Below are 21,289 nucleotides of genomic sequence, written 5' to 3'. Positions count from 1 at the left end.
AGAGAAAATTCTTGGTTTGCATTGTGGCTATCTAAAAACATACGGAATGGTACAGTACAAAGTTCTTTGATGTTGTCAATGGAGGAAGCCTTTGAGTTAGACTACTAAAAAAATAAATATTTGAGACACCTGTATGATGCTGATTGATGAAAACTTTCAGGTATGGACTAATCTTTTTTTTTAAATTGTACTCATTTTTTTGAATGGTTTTAATATTCAAACGTCTAAGATTGGGGAGGGCTGGCAAGAGTAATAAAAATGCAGGAAGACAGTTCAGCTTGAAGGTAATGATTATGAGATTTTGGGAGCAGTAATAAGTTTGAAGAGGTTTTGGGCCTTCTAATTTGTTGGCTTTTCATTCACTGGCATCCTAGCTCCTTCATTTGTGCAACTTCTAATAATGCAGAAATGCTCAAACTTGTCAGTTGCTGTAACAAGAGTAAAGTGAGAACTTTGCTGTTGTTTTTGTTTCTACCCACAGAATCTTCTGCATCCTTGATGATTTTTTTTGAAATTCATGTTCTTTGTAGTCTTGATAACTTAGGTCTAAGTTTGCTAGATTATTACTAGATATTAATAAAGGTTCTTCGTGTTGCTTGTAAGTCTGAAAGATCTAGGGTGAAATTGGTGAACGAGTCCAGTATTGTAAGGATATTTGAAATTCAGAAGTGATGAGCGTGCTTCTGTGCTGAACTTTGTGTGCATGGTCCTTTCTGGCCATCAGTTAAATAATGAGATACTTGAGATGCTCGTTAGCAAAAGCTGTTCCTGCTTTCAAGGGATTTTTTTCAAAACATGTAGTCTGTTGACACAGTGAATCTTTTCCAATTATGTTCTGATCAGCGTATTATTAATTAATCTCTTCTAGCCTGTATTTTCATCTTGCAGTGTCTCAAAGTCATCATGGCCTCGGTTTGCTTTTTCTTCTAGACATAGAGCTTGTGAAAGCTTCACTTAACTGTGTATGGTTTTTGATTTTATCCCTGAATGCTCTTTGTTAAGCTGTTTGTCAGCATATTTGCATCAGGGCTTCTAGATTTACATTTGGTTTATTCTAGAGGTACTAGGGCTATTTGTGCACAGAGATTTTTTGGTGTTTGTTGTCCATTGAGCTTGTTCCAAGAAGTCAAGTCCTTTGTAAATTGTGAGCTTCTGTATTCTCACTGGTAATATAATTTGAAGTAATCTTGGTTTCTGCTTTTGTCTGTTAGCCTGACAGAGGAGATGAATGTTTAGTGGTAGAATAGCTCCAGGTCATAGAACAGTGTAATTGCTGCGTTTTGGTCCTGGAACTTAGCGTGAATTTTGTCAATATTGTGGCTGATTAGGAGGATTATTAGGTGCTGAGGGTAACATTTTTAAAGGCAAACATAAAAAATGAAGTAAGGTGGGAAGGAAGGATCTTGGAGTTGTATACAATGCCTTCCTCTAGGTAGGAGCTTGTTAAGTTGCCAGATACTCCTTTTTGGAGGAACTCCACAGAAAAGGTTTCCTCAAAGCACCATGTGAAAATTGTGAAGTTGTGTGGTATTTTCAAATTTTGCTGGTCTCTGTAAGGTGCTACACCCAATTTGTGGCAGGGACATGTGTATTTCTATGTTTTTATATACATGTTTTTAATATAGGGAGGAAGATCCATGTTATAGAACCCTAAGTTTCTTCTCTGGCTGGCTGTAAGACTGTGGGTGTAGCTGGTTCTGAAATGTAAGTGGCTAAAAATAGGAAGAGCAAAGATAACCACTGAAGCTTCTGTTACTCTGAACAAAGTAAAGCACCTATGAAACACGCTTTAACTTTCTTTCTTCTTGCAGCCCTTGAGAAAAGGGAAAGAAGGAGAGGTAGTGCCAAAATCATTCCTCAACAGAAGGGAAGAAATCTTAAGTGCCTAAGTCTCAACAGGTTATTTTTTAATACTCCATAGGAGGAGAGTCTGTCTGACAGGACACTCATCACTGTTCAAATGAGGAATTCTGTGTGATCACTGTCAAAACCATGATACTATTTCTATGGACGGGGAAGGCACATAGGCATTTTTATTTTTATCCCCCCCCCTTGCTTTGTGGTGCATGATATACTTCCTTAACACTGAAGTATGTAATACAAATAGGAAATCTGAGCTATTGATTCTGTGTGTCGACTGTGGTATTGGTATTTGTTTGATGCAGCTTTTCTGTGCTTTTTATAGAACACTTGTTCCCTCCTGTGGAGAACTGTTGGTTGACTGACAGCTGTATTGAGAGATGTCAAAATTGAGTGTGTTACTGGGTTCATGGAATCACAGTTCCTCATTGGATCTGATGAGGAGCATAGGAACTCTTCAGCGTTCCTCCTGCCTGGAGGACTGGAACTAGGAGAGTTGAGAAGTTAGAGGTTCTCCCAACAGTGCTGTTAGCAAGAAACTGCTATGTCTAACTCATACTTGATAATATTAAAGATGATATCATTTAGAGAGTACCCTTTTTTAAAAAAGTTTAGCACTGCTATTTATTCTTCAACTTTGCTGTGCCAGATTCCCTGTTTCGTTTCTTACAACCATTGTCCCATCAACAAGGAGAGAGGCAGACTTGTTTCAAACTCTGCAGCTCAGCACAACTCGCTGTATACTCGTACCACAGTTCAGAGTTTGCAGATGGCGGTTTGGTATGGGTTTTTTGTTTGGTTGGTTGGCTGGTTATTTTTTTGGGGGTGTGTGTATTTGTTTTTTGTCTTTACGTGGAAGTTCAGGTTTAGCCAGCTTCCTCTCAGGAGTAAGAGACCCCACCATAGTGCTGAATACTCTTCAGAAGATGATCATGAAGGTTAATTGGGGAGGGAGGGAGGTGTAGGAAGTTTCTGTTGGGGGAGCAAATTGCAGAAGTAAATAAGCACATCTTCCTCTGTGTTCGTTACGCCATAATTTAAAACCAAAAGCCAAACATAGTTTTAACTAATGCATTGTTTTGCTTTGTTTTATGTTTTAGAAATATGGCAAATTAACATCTTGTACTGGCTGCAGAGCTCAGTGCAGGTTTTTTGACATGACTCAGTGCATAGGACCTAATGGATATATGGAGCCATACTGCTCAACTGTATGCATGAACACACACAAATCAAAATATGCAAAATCACAAAGTAAGTGAAAAGGATGATGGCTTTTCATCATAAACAAGAGTAGACTTTTTTGAAGTTTGAACACTGGGGGAGGGGTGGTTTTGTTTTAGAATTCATCTATGCAGGTGTCACTTCATAGGGTTTTTAAACTTACTTAAAAAAAAAATAATCATCTTCTATTCAGCACTAGTAAATGGACCCGTAGGGCATCACTTTAACCACTGGCTTTTTTGCTTGATGTCAGAAGCAGTTTTCGACTGTCTTAAGGCACCCTAGGAAAAAATATTGAGACATAATGTGCTGTGATGTGTCACAGAATGGTAGTGCAATTTTCATGCATATGGATTAATATTCTCTTGTCTGTGCTCCAAACCTGCCCCCTTTTATCTCCTCGAGCAAAAATTGTGCGAGGATAGAGGTAGTTACAATGTATATGATATTCTCTAGGTAAAATTTTTAATCTGGGTGAAAGGATCTGGTAAATAACTCAAAACATGTGTTCTTCAATATGCAAAGCAGGCATAGATCAGTTCAACAAACTCAAAGTTGAACATGCTCTAGTGAATTTTATAGATGAAGGTGCAATTTCATATTCCTCCCCCCCCCTTTTTTTTTTTGCTACTATTTTGTGTTTATTTTGTTTGTAAACTACATTTTTCTTTTAGGTATGGGAATTATTTGCCACTTTTGTAATCGAAACTCTTTACCTCAATATCAAGCCACAATGCCTGATGGAAAACTGTACAACTTTTGCAGTTCCAGTTGTGTAGCTAAATTTCAGGTTAGCTGTTGTGTTAAATCTTTTCCTCCCTAAATATTTGTGTACCTGTGTTTGTGTTAAGTATTTGAATATTAAACTAACCTGTTTGTATATACATGTCTATGAGCTACAATTAACATAAATGCTTCTGGCTCATAACAGTTTTCTTTGATCAAAGTACTGTTTCATAATAATAACATTAGCTGCTGTCTTAAACTTATAAAATTGGATAATAACAGTCCATTTCTCCTTAATATCATAAGTAAACATAAAGCAATATCACTGCTCATCTTATTTTTACCTCCCCTGCCTCTTTATGGAGATGAGCCTTGCTGGTTTGCATTGAAAATGAACAAATTCAATCTCTTCTACACTAAACACAATAACAACATTCTCATGTTGAACATTATACTAACAAAGGTGTGTCATGCGGAATAGTGACTGTCTCCAAAATAAGAATTTACAGCCTAAGCTATTAGAACATTTGTGGGTGAAGCTAGCCCTTTAAAGTACATCCAGAAACCAGAGCATTGTAAGCCTGATGATAGGCACAGTGGAGGAGGCTACTATGCTTCTTGAAGATGTCATATTTTAAATATGACTTAAGGTTAAAACATATGTAAAATGTGTTACAGTGATTAGGTGCTCAAAGAACATTTTTAAAGAAAATGTTTCAGTTTTTGTATGTAAAAACAGTTTTCCCAGATGTGCACTATGTTGTAATTGGTGATTACCTCACGTGTTGTTGAGGAACAGTTACACCCACACAGGGTTTTCCCATTTGTCATTAAACTTCACTGTTTTCTCTTAACTGGAAAGCAAAGCAATCTCTTAATCACTTCTTTTTAATATACTCTGGATAGGATGTCCAGCATGTAGCCCTGTTCCCTGTTTCCATCCTAAGTAATTGACTAGATGTCTGTCAGTGCATCTGATTATAAAATGGATGGAGATTGTTGGTATGTAATGAAAAATCTGTAATACTTCTTGCAAACTCATTCAGCGTTTATTTTATTCCACGTGGTTTTAGTATTGATTGCAGCCCTGAGAACTCTCAGAACAAAACCTTTCTGTTACTTGAGTGAGAAAAATAAAGCTAATGAGTGACAAATACAGCCTGGCTCTTCCTGGATTTGCAGATAAACAACACTTATGAATATAACTGCTAGATCAGTTGGTGCTGATCATAGATTTCTGATCTTACTGAGACCTTCCTGATGCTTCTGTTGCGGTTTCAGTGCTACATGTAGATCTGTCTCTTCCGTGTTGTAGTGGAGTTTAATTAGAGCAGCCATACAGTCTGTGAGTTCTCACTAAAGACCAAGAATGGATGGGTGGTCGCTTGCTTGCTTAGTTTGCTCAAACGATTCTACCAGATTCTAACTTTTGATAGTTTTCATATATTCACTGTCTAGAAGAATAAAATGTATTAACCATTAGATAAGAATTGATTGTATGACAACAGCTTCTTTGTTCCGTTCATTTAGTATTCAGGTGGAAAGGACAGTATACCACAATGTGAGCATTGGACTGTAAGTGTTTCCTTGAGGCTTTTTTTTATATCTTAAGTGACATGTTAAGAGATTGAACCTAAATTGAGAAAATGGTTTAATCCATTTGGTCAATTGCAATGCTTTCTGTAATGGTCTTTTGAGGAATGGCTGATTTGCTGTGGTGCTCCATTTTTTTCACTGTTTACTAATGCAGATAACTTTTGTTTTAATTTTATGGCATTATATTAATCCTTTTTTCTTTCTGTGCCTGTTCTTCCCATATGTTATGAATGACAATTCTTTTTGTTAGGGATTACCTTCTCAGAACCGAGTAACTGCTATTTTAGGTCTGTCTCTCCCTTCTGCAAAAATTTTAGTCCTTTTGGTTTACAGATGAGTTGGAATGTTTAAATTCCCAATTTGTTCACAGTACTTTAGGGTTGATTGTCATTTTATCTTAGGAAAAACCTTTTGTGTTTCTAGCTAACTGTTGTTTTAACGTACTAAAATGTTTGAAAGATTCAGTTGAACTCTTTGTTGTGCAACTTGCATCCATACCTATATTCTCCTTTGTGTGGACAGCTTGCAAGAGCATTCATCCTTGTAAGAAAGAAGGGTAAAATAGGGAGAGTAGCCTGCTTGATGTGGTTTTTCTTTGGTAGTTGGTGGTAGAATAGTGTGACTGTATCTTGTCGTCTTTCATGCTTTGTATTGGGGGATGATATAGCAGAGTTAAGGACAGAACTGTTCCAAAGTTGTATTGTTTTAAGCCAGCATCAGTACCTTTACTGGGTTAGTTGAACATCTTGCTCTGAACTTGTCTCTTAAGGAAAAATAAACTGCTCACTTGTTTATTGTAAACATGGAGGCTGTACTACGAGTGTCTTCCCAAAGTTGGCAACTGTGTAAATGTCTTAAAAGTCAAGCTATCTTGCAAAACACAAGTCTATGCAAAATTTTTCAGATAACGTGTGCTAAAGATTTGATCCCCACCCCCATCCCCCTTCAATTTATGGGTGTATCTAGAGTGTTGTAGGACCAATATGTGTAAGAATTTTAAATACAGCGGATTTTAGCAAGTTACTCACTCTAGTTATTCACTAATATTGTGTTATCTTTCACCATCATTATGGTGTCTGTAAGTGTTCTTTGTTACATACCTTCTATCTTTCTTGCACACACACATACATGTATTTTAAAAAAGGAGTATCTTGCAGCAGGGAGCATGGAGGAAGCTTGTCGTTCTTGTCACAGAAATACTTTTCCAAATTTAATCATAATAAAAATAATGGAGGCTCCCACACTGAGGCTGGAAGGTGGTCTCTGTGTGTGAGCGCATTAGGGGAGTGTTTGGTTCCTTCCCTGCTTAATTTAGTGCCCTTGATTTTGCCTGTGGAACAGTCATAGTGGATCACCACATGTAAAAGATACCTTTTATGTAGTTGCTTCTCTTTTTGCGCTAAGAATTACTTTATTCTTTCAAAGTTATTTTTTCTCAACTAGAAAAAACCAAACCAGACTGGTTACCTACTACCCACGTATACATTTATGTACAGAAATGTTTCCACAATTTGATTTTGTGTTGCTGTGAGCAAGGATAGCCCCTCAGTGGCTTGTGCTGTGGGGACAGGGGCAGGCCAGAAGCCGTGCTGCTACACTGGCTTTCTCAGCCGAGTCCTAGGCTGTGCCTGCCTACTCTTCATTAGTAATTTGACAGCCGAGAGCAGTTTGAGGTGGTTGTATTAAAGGCTGAAAAGGGCTTTACAATTTTTCCCTTTGCTTGGCACTTCCCATGCTCTTGTTCAGGGCAGACTCAAAAAGTCAGATTAAACAACTGGTTTTTGATTGAATTTAAGATACACAAAAGACACATGTACACACACACACATATACATATATTTCACAGATATTTTTGATAAAGCACAACATCGATAAAACCTTGCTGTGTGGGGTGACCTGTGAAATATTTTTATGAATTTATGATGTTCTTGCTGCGTTACTGTGTGTAATAATGCTCCCAAATAATTCCTAGAGATACTCTTTAAGCACCTTGTAAGTTAGAGGCAAAGTAAGATGATGAAAATAGTGTGCATGTCATTTTGACTCATTAAGATACTATACAGAAGCAGTTCTGAATTGTAAGCAGTATAATGGAACTTTAAGGAGGTATACAGAATCATCTTGTGATTAACTCGGTTTTACAGCCATCTTTTACTTGGTTTAGAGATTTCAGTAATATGAATTCAGTTCTTTACTAATTTCTGTGGGAAAATACTTAGTTGAACCTAGGAGTTTATGATAAAATGGTTTTGTTTTAGAAATAGTAATGCTTAATTGTTGAGATTTTCTGGGTCTACTTTAGATGTAAATATTCTTTAAAACAAGTTTTAAACAGTCTCAAGTCCTGTTGTTCTCTCATCACTAGCTTTAGTTATTGTTCAGTTACTACCCCCCAAACTACATAAGGGCTGAAATGCTACCACAGCAAACAGTTGGGAAAAGAAATAAAAGCAGCCAACAGTGTCATATATCAGAAAACAACAAAAAAACACATGTAGCTTTTAACTTCTAGCCCTCACAATAGGCTGTTTTCATCCCATATTTAAAGGTGGTTACAGATGTCAAAAAATATGGTTGCTCCTCAGTTGATGAGCATTTGATGCATTTAGTCTTTGTTCCTCCCTCTGTCTTCAGTGTTTTGTACAAATTGTCACATCTGCTAGTTCTTTAATCATTCCTGAACTGGGGGCGGTGGGTATACTTGCTTCTTGATTTCTTCTTGTTTTCAGCCAGAACTCCTAGGACTCACATTGTGCTTTCATAACCCACATGGCAGCACGTGTTGAGCATGGTGCTTGCTCTGGGAAGAACCTTGCAAAAATCAGGTTGGACCTTGAACTTAAAATGTCTTTGTGGCTCCCCTGTTAGTACAAGTTTTCAGCTGCCTGTTTAGAGCAGCCACAGTCTAGCAAACCTCTCTCAACCACAGGGACATTTGCTGGTTATCGTGGGAAAAATATGGCAATACTGTATGTGGGCATCAGACTGTGTTAAAGTTGTTATGGGACAATGGACTGTTGGGATAAAGGTGGCATCTTTTCTGCTGTATATGGCATTTTGTTCTCGGGTCCTGTCTGTGATTGGGAAATGTGCATGCCTGCTTAATATCTGCAACCCCCTGGTACAGAATTAGTGCATCTGCATAAAATGGTACTCCGCACTGCTAGCTAGCACTTAGCTGTACCGGCCCACTTACGTGAGGGTTTGTGTGAGTAATCAATGCTATCACAATACTTTTTTTTTCTTTAGTGTAGGTGAACCCTTAGTAACATGAGAGTCTGAAGAAAAGTATCCTGTAACAGGAGTGTTGTGCATTTTCACTGTTAACGAGTTGGAGAGGCAGTAACAAATCTTGTCTGAAGAGTACTTGTCTTTAAATATATTTGTCTTGTTGCAAATGATGTGGGAAAGTTTGTTGAGATGGCGAATGTAAGAAATTTGTCCTCTGGATTCTTGAAGTGACTGTGATCACTAGTGATTCAGATTTTGTCTTGAACATTGTATGTGTGATACACCAATAGTTGTTGCTTGATGTAAGGAATGTCCAAAAGACAATGTTCTATAGGCACACAAGACCTACAGGAAGACTACAGATACTGTAAAACTGAGTTCTCTATCTACCTATTGCCTCAAAAATACACAAGTGAATTACTCGGGTCCAGAATTAAATTCTTATGCCTACTACAAATGCAATCTATAGTATTTTTCTCAGTCTGAAAACCCTTAATCTTGTAGGGGCTGGCTCTTTAATGATTGCATCTTCCTGCCTTAGTGATTGAGATCAGCTAGGACTGTGAGCTAGTTTTCTCTTAATCTGAGCAGATGCAGGGTTTCTCACTGAAGGCATTTTACTTTGGCATTTGTATTTTTAAGTGATATGCTTAAGTAAGGTGTAGATCATCTACCTTGGTGAAGTTCGGATTAGAAAATACTTGTTTGTTGGTCTTTGAACTTCTGTGACCAAAATAAGGCAAGTGAAATGCATTTATCTGCAAATACATGTTTTGTGGTTAACAAGTGTTCAGTTTTGGGAGACTTTTTTTGGCATTTGTCGTTTGTCATTACCCTTAAATAACAGCCATTAGAAAAGTAAGGTAGAAGAAGGAAGACCTAAAGTAATTATGGTGGAAGCAAGGGTAAAGATTCGAGCTTGGAAAACCTAAGATGACAAGGGAGAAGACTAACCTGCTGGGCTTTTGCCAGAAATGCTTCCAAATTTATTTATAACCTGTCAAATTCTCAAACGCTATAGGCTTAATTGAAAAAACACATTTTAAAAGTAACTTTTTTAGTGATGTGTATATATATTTATGTCTTTCAGACTCTCAGTGTGCAGTCTTCAACAAATGGTCAGTTTGTTTCTCCCACTGATATTCAGTTGAAATGTAATTATTGCAAAAGTTCTTTTTGTTCAAAGCCAGAAGTACTGGAATGGGAGGTAAGGGGGTTTTTGGTGTTTTTAGAATGATGAAGTGTTTAAAAGTTTAAACCTTTAACTCAAATACAGTTTCTCTAGATAGCTATTTTATAAGTTATTGAAGCTTTAAAAGTTAAGTTAATAAAATCTACCTGGTTCTGTAGAATACCACTTAACTTCAGTATGGATAAAAGCAGAAGTCTTTGTTCATAAATAAAAAATAAAAATGCATGTGTGGAATTTAAAGAAGAATGTAATTTCTCAGATCAGCTATAAGTTTGGAATCTGCTTTCATCTTCAGTTATTGTATGACTGTAGATATAATAGACCATTGTTACACTTCTCCATGAACTGAGAGAAGTATCTGAAGAGGATATGCTAAGATTGGCATATTTTCTGTTGAGAATTTTCATATGGAATGGTAAGTATTTGAAGCACTTGCTGCCAGCTTGAGTGAGAGCTGTTAATTTTTAGCATTAGAAGTCATACCCTAATTGTGTGGTTGCACTTCTGTTTACTTTGCATGTTCAAGTCATGTCTTAATGGCAAACTGTTATTTAGAGTTGCATTATCCAGACCTTAAGATTTTATCATTAACCCTATTTGTGATGCTTTGCAACTTTGCATTTAGAACAAAGTGTATCAGTTCTGCAGCAGAGCATGTTGTGATGATTATAAGAAACTGCACTGCATAGTTACATACTGTGAATACTGTCAAGAAGAGAAAACGCTGCATGAGACGGTGAATTTCTCTGGCATTAAAAGGCCCTTTTGTAGCGAAGGTATGTATGTTTTATTTTTTTCTAAGGTATTGGTCATTGTAGCTTTATTGCAGTTGACTTACTATGTTAATATTTAACGTTAAAATTCAAGGTAAAAAACTCTGTTGTACTTGAGGTTGAAGCAGAAATTTCTTCATTATTACTAGTGGTGTGCATGTTCCCATTAATTTATCTGATCTGCTTCTGTGGTCTTTTGTTGAGTTTTTCACCACTTACTCCAGGTTAAGGAAGAGTGGGCAAGACTTTTAAGTGTGTGTGTGTGTGTGTACATGCATATATAAATATGCACAAAAAAATTATACAGAAATTCTTTTTTTGAAATTTATGCAGGAGCTATACCAACACTAACTGCATTGAGGAATGCCAAACTTTTTCTTTGATTAGTATTTTCAAAATCTGATACAACAGTGGAAATTCTGTGTGGCTTAGAATGGTTATTTAAGCAATAACTCCAGTGATGCCTGTTGGTGTGTGTTGGTTACTGTTGTTATAATTTTCCTGACTAATGATTTGGATTTTTAAAGAGAAACCAAACTAAGAAGGAGGTATATGGGCATAAGATTCTATTAAGTTGCATGTTGTGTTAATAGAAACAGCAAAATACAGTCTTGACAAGAACCTATCTTTTCCACTTCTGGTGAGCTGTCTTTAAATAATGGTATTTAATCCTGATCTTAGAAGTTTACCTGCAAGTTTGGATGACCTATCTCTGGAGGATAATAGTGAATATTTTTTTTCTTTAGTTATAATAACAGTGCTTTCACTATCATTTGATAAACCTTGCTGAAGATCTCTGCTTTCAAGCAGATTAAATGGTGGATGTGCCAATTTACTTGTAGCAGGATCCTGTTAAACTGGAGAGGTGGGATGCAGGGCTGGAGGCAGCCTTCCCTCTGTGCCTTCCCCGTATAGCGATGGATTCTGCAGTCTTGTATTTCTGTTGAATGGAGTGTGGTGGCTTAGTTTTCTTGCCACCATTACTTTCTTCTTGTGTTATGGACTGCAAAGTGAGATCTGGAGAGGAAGAAAGGACAAAGCCAGGCCTTCTGGTTTTACAGTGTATCATTGCAGTGCTCAGTAGCATCTAGCTAGACATTGTTTCTATGAATAAAACAATTCCACAGAATATATTATATGACAAGAGCAAACCTTTTTGATCTGGAGATTACAAGTATATGCCAGTATGAATGTGAATACTTGTAACTCCTTTGTTTTAAGGCCTGGAGGCTGTGAAATCAGTAAGATTGATAATGTGAGCTATGCCATATTGCTACTTCCATAGATATATTTTTGTATGAGGAGACTTGAAATAAGTGAGGACTTGTATTTCCTATTCAAAAATTTGAGGAAGGAAAGAAATAAAAACACTCTCACCTGCGTAAATACATTTACTAAATGGAGGGATCTGTTGCTGGATGTGTTAGTGCAAGTCCTGAGTTTGCATCTGTTGGATTGCCACCTTGAGAGCAGAGATGGTCTCTGTGAGGATGAATACACCAAATGTTACCATTAAAACAAAGTTTTATCAGCTTACTGTGATGATCTGAACCACTGAATAGTAGAGAGAAGGTAGTCAAAAGCACCGTGAAATAGAATGTAACTTGAATAAATATGGCACACATCTGCTAGCTGTAGCTTAGGTCTACTTTTTTATGATGCATATGAAAAAAAAGTTGGCTGTGTTACCCAAGGAAGGTAAACTGCTGACCTGGACAGAAACTCTGTACAAACAGCCTAGGCCCTGTATTTTAAGGGAGAACCAAGAGCTGTCATTGATTGCTGCAGAAATAGTGGGATCCAAGAGGTAACAGTGTTTAGATCTGATGTGGGGAGGAGAGGGCCAGGTCTTTAGGTGGATTGAGTGGATGTCAACAAATAGAAGTTCCATCATCAGAGGTGATAAATTTCTCTTCCCCTTTTTCCAGGCACCCAAATACCACTGTTCTTCCTTGATGTCATAACCTTTTTCCAAAAATATATACAACTGTGTAAAGTAGAAAAACTAGTAGACGTAACAAATAAACTTGTTGGATATGGAAGCCATGCTGGTTTTGATAATTGTGAAGTGTTTAAGAAACTTTACCAACATAGATTATTTTGTTGAGCATGGAATTATTCTTCACCCCAGAAGACAAAAATATTACAATTGGAGAAGAAATAATCTTGTGTTTAGTCACAAAAGTTATTGGCATTTTTTGGAAGAAATTGGACTCTAAAGGGAAAATACTGGAAAATTTCAGGTATGTGTTTTTAGAAGAAGGCTCCTAGATGAAATCCACAGAAGTTAAACAGGTGTTGGAAGTTTCTGTAAGAGTGCTTATTTGTTGGTCTCCAAGCAAATTGATGGGGAAGCATATTAAGATCGGCCACAAAGACCCCTTGACTGCTTATGATTCCCTAGCTGGACTAGCTGGGGTACTGAAGATGTCATTATTCCTCTGCTCGCATTCTTCATACCTGAGGTTTTTTTTACACATGCAAATATGTATATATTTACACAAAAACCCTGGCACCCACATTAAAGTCTCTGGGGTCAGTGTTTCTGTGCAGTTTCATTTCAACTCCGTTTCTTTATATGTTTCTCTTCAGATATTTAAAAACATGTGCAGTGACCAGCTGATACTTCCATTGCAGTGAAGTGTAACTAGAACTGACCTGTCATTTGTACTGAAGAGGATTATTAATTCTTCAGTGGGGTAAACGATGCTTTTTCTGTCCAAAACTCAGATGCTACATGGAGGTAGAATAACCTGAATGGAATAGGTGAAAGAGTTCAATCTGTTCCCCTGGTGCTGAGGCTTTGGAAGTTAAACTGCCCTGGTGTTTTGCCACTAGAATGCCTCATTCCAAAATACCAGTATCTAAATAAATAAGGTGTATGTTGCATATGCTAAAGCAAGAAGATAGAAGTTGCTTGTGGGTTTTTATGTATGTACGTATAGGTGCTTGAATGACAGTTGAGGACAGGCTCTGCAACTTTTTAATCCTGGGGAATTTTTAAAGTTACTGAGTGTTGGGTTTTTTTAATATATATCCCTTCTGAGGGTCTAGGCTCTAGGATAGGTCAGTCTTTGGCAGTCCAGCAATGCAACTATTTCATGGTGAGTATCACCATAACTTTTTTGCAGACTGATTTTGCATTTCGTTAGTCTTTTGAATAGAACTAAGTATTATGATTTAAATAACACAGGCTTTGTAATAATTTTATAATACGAATTTTAATAACACTATATCCAGTAGTCTGCTGCTTGAAGGCAGTGAGCTATGGAGTAACTCGGTTATCTGATGCTTGGGAGTTCCTTTCAAATGGATAATACAGATAAGGCAGCTATGAAACTAGCACTGTACTGTCATCTTGGTAGTATAGAATTAGGGATTCTGCAAGTTAAACTCAATGTAGACTATTACGATGTTTCATCTAGTTAGAGATAATCCCTTTTGAAACACTGTAGAGCTGACAAGCAGAAAAAGAAATCTAGGAAATTAAGTGACTTCAGAAATGAGTATGTCTAGGAAAGGTGTATATATAGTTAAAGCACTGTAGATTTCAGTGGCGTTTTTCCAACCATGGCTACACAGTGGGTTGTTTGGTAAAGTATGCTATTAAATTTTTAGGTTTTAATTGTTGGATGTATATGAAAACACTAAAGATACTGGAAAGAGCCTAAACACGAGCACATTAAATTTTATACAGATGCTTAAGTGTCATGTTTCATAACCAGTTAAGAAATAACCTGAAATTTATAGCAGTTCCTGCTGTTTCTAGAAACATAACCAAACTGGTTTCAAAACTGATGTGTGATATGAAGTGTTGTTAAAACTTGGTTGCTGGGCTTCTCCAGTAGGTGGAGAAACAACAGCACTGAGGAAAAGTTGATATGCTGGGCTGTGCTGAGCTCCTGCGTTCCCCTGCGTGAAGGGGTTGCCATCAAGCCTGCTTGAACCTCTTAATTCCTGTTTCTTGATTTAGTTATTGTTAAATGTGAGAGCAACAGAAATTGTTTAAACACAGCTTTTTTGTAGTTTACGTTATCAACTTACCTCTTTTTAGAGACACTGACAAACCTTATAAAAGTAAAATGTGCAGAATTTGGGTTAGCATACTTTCTGAAGTTAGAACTTTCTGAAGACATCCGTTTTTATAAAAAATCTTATGGCATAATTACTACTCCCTAACTGCATGCTACTTTGTAATAGGACCTCATAAAGCGATTGAGGTTTGATAAATAGTATAGAATGTAGTTAGAGGGAAAAGAAATTATATTTAGTATATGTAAAATTTCATATCACAGTTAAGTGTTTTACATAACGAAAATCTTCTGTTACAAGCTCTTGGGTTTGTGCTTCACAGACCTGTTATTACCTACCTCTCTGCAGCTCTGACATTGGCCTACCATGTTAAAAAACTCCTGTGCTTGCTATGATGCCTTTTCAACTGTAGCCTCCTGTGTTGGGCAGTTTTATTCTGCTTCTGACCGCGTTCTTTGGCGGTGTCCCTCTTGAGATAAATTCTAACCTGAAGTGTCAGCTTCCTTGTGGCTTTCTTTTGAAGGTTTATTTGTTGCTGAGTTGGAATATCCTGGCAAAAGGAGACAAGTGAAAAGCAAAACATGTTAAATACTGTAAAATGTATGATCCATAAAAATGCTCTTCACAACTGCAGGAGTCTTGTTGTTACTGAGGGAGGGTATTCCTTTCCCACAAATCAGGTTAGTAGATAAGTGGGAGTCAACTTTGGAGGGATTTTGAGGTTCTTGAGTTATTCTGAGAGACTATGATCTCCTTTGTCTGCTATGGACAACAGTTACAACAGGAAATCTCTGACTTCTGTTTGAGCTGCGGCAGTTTTTGTTGGAGAGCTCTCGCACATTTCATGCATTGTTCAGGCCATGTAGTCTTAGTAGTCGGGTATTAATTCGTTGAGCTGCAGGTGACTATTCTGAACAAATTGTGTTACTGTAAAAGCTCAAAGTTACTTTTCTGCTGATGAAAATGAGTTACTGAAGAAAAAAAAAAAACAACCAACAAAAAAAGACAGCGTATTTAAATGGGAAGAGTCCTTTATGAAACATTTAACAGGCTCCCTTGCTGCAGAAGCACCAAGTGAAGGCCCTTGGCTGTGCTGAAGGGGAGCACAGGTCTACACCTTCCAGACAAGCACACGTGAAAGAGCTGGTTCTTGCGGTGTTTCACTTACGGAAGAGTCTGATCGTGTGGATGTAGTTTCCAATGAGTGCTTGTTGGATGCGTATCTTCTGGAATTACTTGAAAATTTTAACTTGTTAACCTGGATTTTGATACTTTTGGCAGCATTCTTGTGGTTTTAAAAGTCAAAAGGCAGAACTATGCTGAGGAAGAGATTGTTTGTTTATCTTGCCTCTGTCTGTAGAGGGAGAACGTTGATACTGTTAATGTATTGTCACCTAAATTTTGAGTACAAGCTGTGCTGAATCTTGAGATTTTTTTGGTTCATGGAGAGCTAACATGGTAAAGAATATAAAGTGAAATCCTGTGCATTGTTTAACTGCAGGAGTTCTTGTTATATTGGTGTTCTTCAGTGTCAATTCCACTAAGTCTTTGAAGAGGTTTGAGACAGTTACTTAAGCGAATATGGAATATTGCAGATAAGGACTGATGGCATTTTAAGGTGCTGAGATTATAAGCACACGAAGAAGAAAGCTTATAAAGATGTTTCTTATTAACCTGAAAGGATAATCAACTTGAAAAGACTTAGGAACAAGCAAATACTCATTAACTGGAGGGGAGTAGGAGGGAGGAGAAAGGAAGGAGCTAGTATCTAACATTAGAAAATAGTAGGATAAACTGAGGATGTATAAAAGTTGAGTTGAACAATAAAATAATATTCTTAAGCAGAAGACGAGGAAGGAAGTGGGATACACAGCCTTTCTGTTATTCAGAGAAGATGGGGTCTCTTTTAACGGTAAACCAAGCAGGACCTGAAATTGGTGGCATTGCATCTGTTTTCCTAAGGATAGTGATGTTTATTATGAAGCCACAGACAGCAGGTGATAGGAATGTGGGTATGGAAGAGGGGGCTATTGCATTCAAATCAATGCAGATGGAGGCAGCATAAAGATGTGGATGGAACATAGCTCCGGAAATCTTCCAGACCTAGCCTGTGATGCTGCAGGCTGCTTGATACTACAGGTGGTTTGTCATACAACAGGCCTGTTGTTATTCTTCTCTAGATGAAGTTGCTAAAGGGTAACAGTTGAAGTTATTCCAAGATGAGAGAGCAGCAAGTCTTGTATGTCGCTTGAAGGAGAAGGGAGTCTAGTAGTACAGCCTTTCCAAGGTAAAAAATTAATTGCTTTTAGTATGGAACAGTTGCTTTCTATAGTACAGAGAAGAACATCTTCTAAAAAGAAACTGGTGTTGAGGACTTGGGAGATGTTTTTAGTTCAGCATTCCTTTTTCACAGCTGTTTGATGTGTGAATGTACAGAACTTCCCTCATCCAGGTAGTTGCTGCTGGTAGAGTAGGGTCAGGTTGTTAGTAGCTTGTTTGCTCTGAGGCTGCAGATAGTCGAGTGAAGCAGGTTTCCTACTGTGGGTAGCTCTGCAGGACTGGACCAGATAGTTCTTGGGTCTGCCAAGAGAAGGGATGCTCTCTTGACCTGGAACACACTTGAAGAAAAGGTTTGGAGGAACTTCTCGTGTGTTGTCCTGTCAGTAAGCTTCTGTTGCATGTGCTCCAGTCCTTACCCTCTCTCTAGAGCTGATGTGGGGAGCCAAAGTTCAGGGCTGTTGGAAGGAGTAGGTTTTGAGGTGGGTTTTGATTGGAAGGCAGAATTCTAATAGCACAATTAAGGATGTGTTATGTTTATTTAGCAGGTACTCAGCTGCTTGGTTTTTTGTTCAGATTTGAGTAGGAAATACTTTATCTGAAAATGTTCCTTATTGTTCTGTCTGAGACAGTTGACCTGCAGGGTGGTGGTCTGTTAGAATGTTGCTAAAGAACGTAATTGATTACCTGTGTAGCTTGAATGAAATTACCTGCAGTTACATTTTTGTTCCAGATAAGAGCTGTTTTCTCCTAGTGTCACTGTAAAGCACTAGAGATTTCCATGTGGTCACACTGTAACTTGTGTCTGGTGTTATAGCAGAAATCCTGAGGAACTTAGGCTTTTACTTCTATCTTTTTGTTCAAAATGTTGGGGCTGTGACCTGTTTGTCTTAGGCAGTCTTTATACTCACAAAACTCAAGTCACCAGGGGGGTTAGGCTCACCAAACCCTCAGGATTTTGGTGTTAATATTGGCAAGGTCAGAAAACTGGTGCATTTGATATTGCTCGTCCTCAACATGCTATCAGTCAAAGCCCACTTCTTGGTCACATCTGCAAAGGCAGCATGGATGTTGCTGCTCTGTTAATTCAGGATTTACATTGTGTCCCATGAAGACCAAGTTGTTTAAGCTTAGAATCTGTTTTGCCAGAGGTGAATACCTTTTTCCATACTTCAAAGAACGTCTTACTATTCTAATCAAAACCATAGCATTATAATAAAAAGTTATATCCTAGGTATGCACAGAGCACCAAGGACCTAATTAAAATACATGCTACAAAAATAAAGGCATTTTGTTTTCCCTTTGTCTGAAGTGGCAAGATTTTGAAGCAACCAAACGTTCTGTGATCAGGTGGATTAAGTTACCTATTACAAAGACATAAAATAGTATCAGACAAATATGAAGAATTTTGCTCATGATGTTGCAGAAGGAAAGGCCTGTACCCAATTTGGAGGTCTTCAGGGTTGTAACAATCTTCTGTCAACATGAAGTTTTTTGAAGATGGATTTTCTGTCTTCTGTAGAGGCTTCCTTCAGCAAGAAGCCCTGCAGTCACCAGTCTATAAAGAGCCCCATGGCTTTCAGGCATTTAGTCTTAAGGGCTGGAATTCTGGACGTTTTGTTTCCCCTTATTTAATATTCACTGCTCATTATTTTCCATGAGTCACGGAGATGTGGAAGATATTTGACTCTCAAATGGAAAATTTCTTACCTGTTGCTTTTTCTTTTTTTCTTTTAATCTAACAGTGGTATCCTCTTCAGTTTTATTCCCTGTGGTCTAGCGGCCAAGAAAAAGGTCAATTCCTTTTTGTAGACTATTTAGCCAGGTGCACATAGCTCACCTCATTGATGGTAGAGTACTACGGATCTATAGTCTTGAAAGGTTGGTGCAGCACTGCATGGCTCTTCTAAGACAAAGCTGAAGAGGAGGGTACATTGCCGTGCTGAGCTATCTCGAACTGTAGAGAACTGAAAAGAATCTGGTGCCCCGTACAATAATGAGGGATACAGCTGTCAGAAAAAAATACTGGAAAGAAATTTTCAGTGCTTTAAGGGGTGCTTTTCATAGTTTGCATACACTACTATCTTCAGGATTATTATTTCCTTCAGAATGGCGCATTTAACATCCAAATTAGTTGCACTGTAAGGATGATTGCTTGATTTGGCACTTGAAATCTGCACTGTCTGTTTTGTGTGTTTATATTGTTGTTAAAGAATCAGATACATAACTAAAAAAACCCCACCTGTTTATAACATACTTATTACCTATAGTGTCTTATTTGTACGATATTCTACAGTTGTTCTGACGTTGCTAGCAAATCTAATTTGTTAGTAAAGTTTTTAGCATTGCAAGTTAAAATTCCTTAGTAACCTGTTTTTGGAAGATAAATGCCTGCTGCAGCTTCCACTTGTTTTCTTGTGCTTTTAGTGATTTTAAAAATTGTATCTCAGTTGCACGCATAGGCAATTCTATCCTAATAAGCAACGGTACAAGTAATTTCTTTGAAATTACTGAATACATTGTAAAAATAGTATTTTTATATTCTGTATGCCAGAGGAGGTGCAGCATGTATGTTACATATTGAGTTTCATAACAGAAGTAAAGAAGTCTGCATGTGTTAGATGATATGCCATAGCAGAATGGGCACTTGGAAGACTTGAGTTCTGGTCTTTGGTGGTACTGTGATATTTGAGAGATCATAAAAAAAGGTGCAGTACTTAGATTGGAGGTCTTTGTAGATGTTTTCTCATCCCTCCAGTGTTTAATATAAACAGCTATTTCGTCTTCTCATACTGTTTTCTTCTGTAAAATTAGCACAATTAAAGAGATACAGAGTGGATGATACAGGCGTCAGCTGAATAGACGCTAGATTTGAGGTAGTTTAAATACATTATATTCTCAAAATTGCCTATGCAATAGCTACAGTATTCATCTTTCAGTGCATTTAATATCTTAGAATATCTTTTCTAATTTGTTTGAGGGAGGATCATATTATTGAAAAATATGGCTCTCATTATGGCAACCATAAAATTATGATTGCATAGCAAATGCAAAATCTAAACCAGAACAAAACAAAAAACCAACCCCCCAAAAAAACCAACCCAAACCAAAAAGCCAAAACCAAACACCTGATGTGAAAAGAAAATACAATTAATTGTATAGAAATCCTAAACAAATGTAATATGTAAAATCCTGTGATTGCATAATTATTCTCAGTACTGATCATTGCTTACTTTATAGTTCTAATTTTTAATAAATGCCTCTGTTCTTAGGTCATCTTGTACCTATTAGCGTTCTTAAAAATGAAGTGGTCTTAAGTGGTTTGTTGTATTGATGTGAATGAAAGTAGTAATAGAAATAAGTTGATCCTTGAAGATAGGGTATTGTTTTAGTGGATGGTGGTGTTTGGCTTAAAATTTCTGCTTGTCATTTTCTGGATATCTAGCATTCTGAGAATGTGTAACTGAGCAATGTAATTCCAAGTCAATGCTTTTGCATGGATCTACATGAAAAGAAAAGTATGTATTTTTTCTGACTGTTTATTTGGGATTTGATAAGCACAGATTCAAGCGTAGTGTTTTGAAAAAGATATGGACGCCACATGAAACCATAGATTTGTGCAGGAAAGGTATTCAGGTAAAAATGTCTTCAAATACAGTCTGTTATGCAACCTGAATTTGTCTGAAGCCCCAATTGTTAGCTGTTGTTGTATTCATTTCTTTTTCAGTATTTTTAATTCTTAACTGTGATATCTCTCTGTAAAAATTCCTTTGTTCCTAATATTTAAAATCTGTTTCCAGGCTGCAAGCTGCTATATAAACAAGACTTTGCAAGACGGTTAGGACTGAGATGTGTTTCTTGTAATTACTGCTCACAGCTGTGCAAAAAGGGAGCAACTAAGGAACTTGATGGTGTAGTGAGAGATTTCTGCAGTGAAGAGTGCTGTAAAAAATTTCAGGACTGGTACTACAAGGCAAGTAACTCAGAATTTTTGATGAGAGCTCTGCAGTTAAAAAAAAAAATATGCACATATGAGGATATCTCAAGAACTGTGCAGCAAATGGATTACTTCAGCAAAGCATTTGCTATACAATAAGCAAATGTATTAATTTCATGGCTTGAGTTTTCTTAAATCTTAGAGCAGCATTTCTATCATCTGATTTTATTAATTCGTTTGGCAAGGAAGTCTTGAGTTACAGAAAACCAAGAAACTACTATGTATATTTGTTTCTTTACAATTCCAATTTTTTCTTCTCAAATGATACCATAGTTTTCTTGTCAGACCTTCTTAAATGTGTATTCAGAATGTTGAAAACACTGTTAATAGGAGCTGGATGATACCTTGAGTTGACTGACGATAAACTAGGTTAGTTTTTCTTGT

The 21,289-nt window shown here is 37.2% G+C and overlaps 1 protein-coding gene across 11 annotated transcripts in view; it reads left to right on the top strand.

Moving 5' to 3' along the window:
* The window catches only part of ZMYM2 (zinc finger MYM-type containing 2), a 91,176-nt gene that overhangs the window by 45,157 nt on the left and 24,730 nt on the right, over positions 1–21,289 (top strand). For 10 of the 11 annotated variants that reach the window (XR_005826280.1, XM_040583515.1, XM_040583512.1 and 7 more), the window contains 5 exons: positions 2,961–3,111; positions 3,756–3,871; positions 9,725–9,841; positions 10,452–10,602; positions 20,709–20,881. Coding sequence is in view for 10 of the 11 variants with exons in the window: in XM_040583515.1 (XP_040439449.1) it covers positions 2,961–3,111; positions 3,756–3,871; positions 9,725–9,841; positions 10,452–10,602; positions 20,709–20,881 (708 nt within the window). In the remaining variant the exon portion in view is untranslated. The remainder of the gene's footprint in view (positions 1–2,960; positions 3,112–3,755; positions 3,872–9,724; positions 9,842–10,451; positions 10,603–20,708; positions 20,882–21,289) is intronic. The other variant, XM_040583521.1, reaches the window with a different exon arrangement.

The sequence above is a fragment of the Falco naumanni genome, chromosome 2, assembly GCF_017639655.2.
Source record: "Falco naumanni isolate bFalNau1 chromosome 2, bFalNau1.pat, whole genome shotgun sequence".
Taxonomy (NCBI): domain Eukaryota; kingdom Metazoa; phylum Chordata; class Aves; order Falconiformes; family Falconidae; genus Falco; species Falco naumanni.
This window is presented reverse-complemented; position numbering and strand designations above follow the sequence as displayed.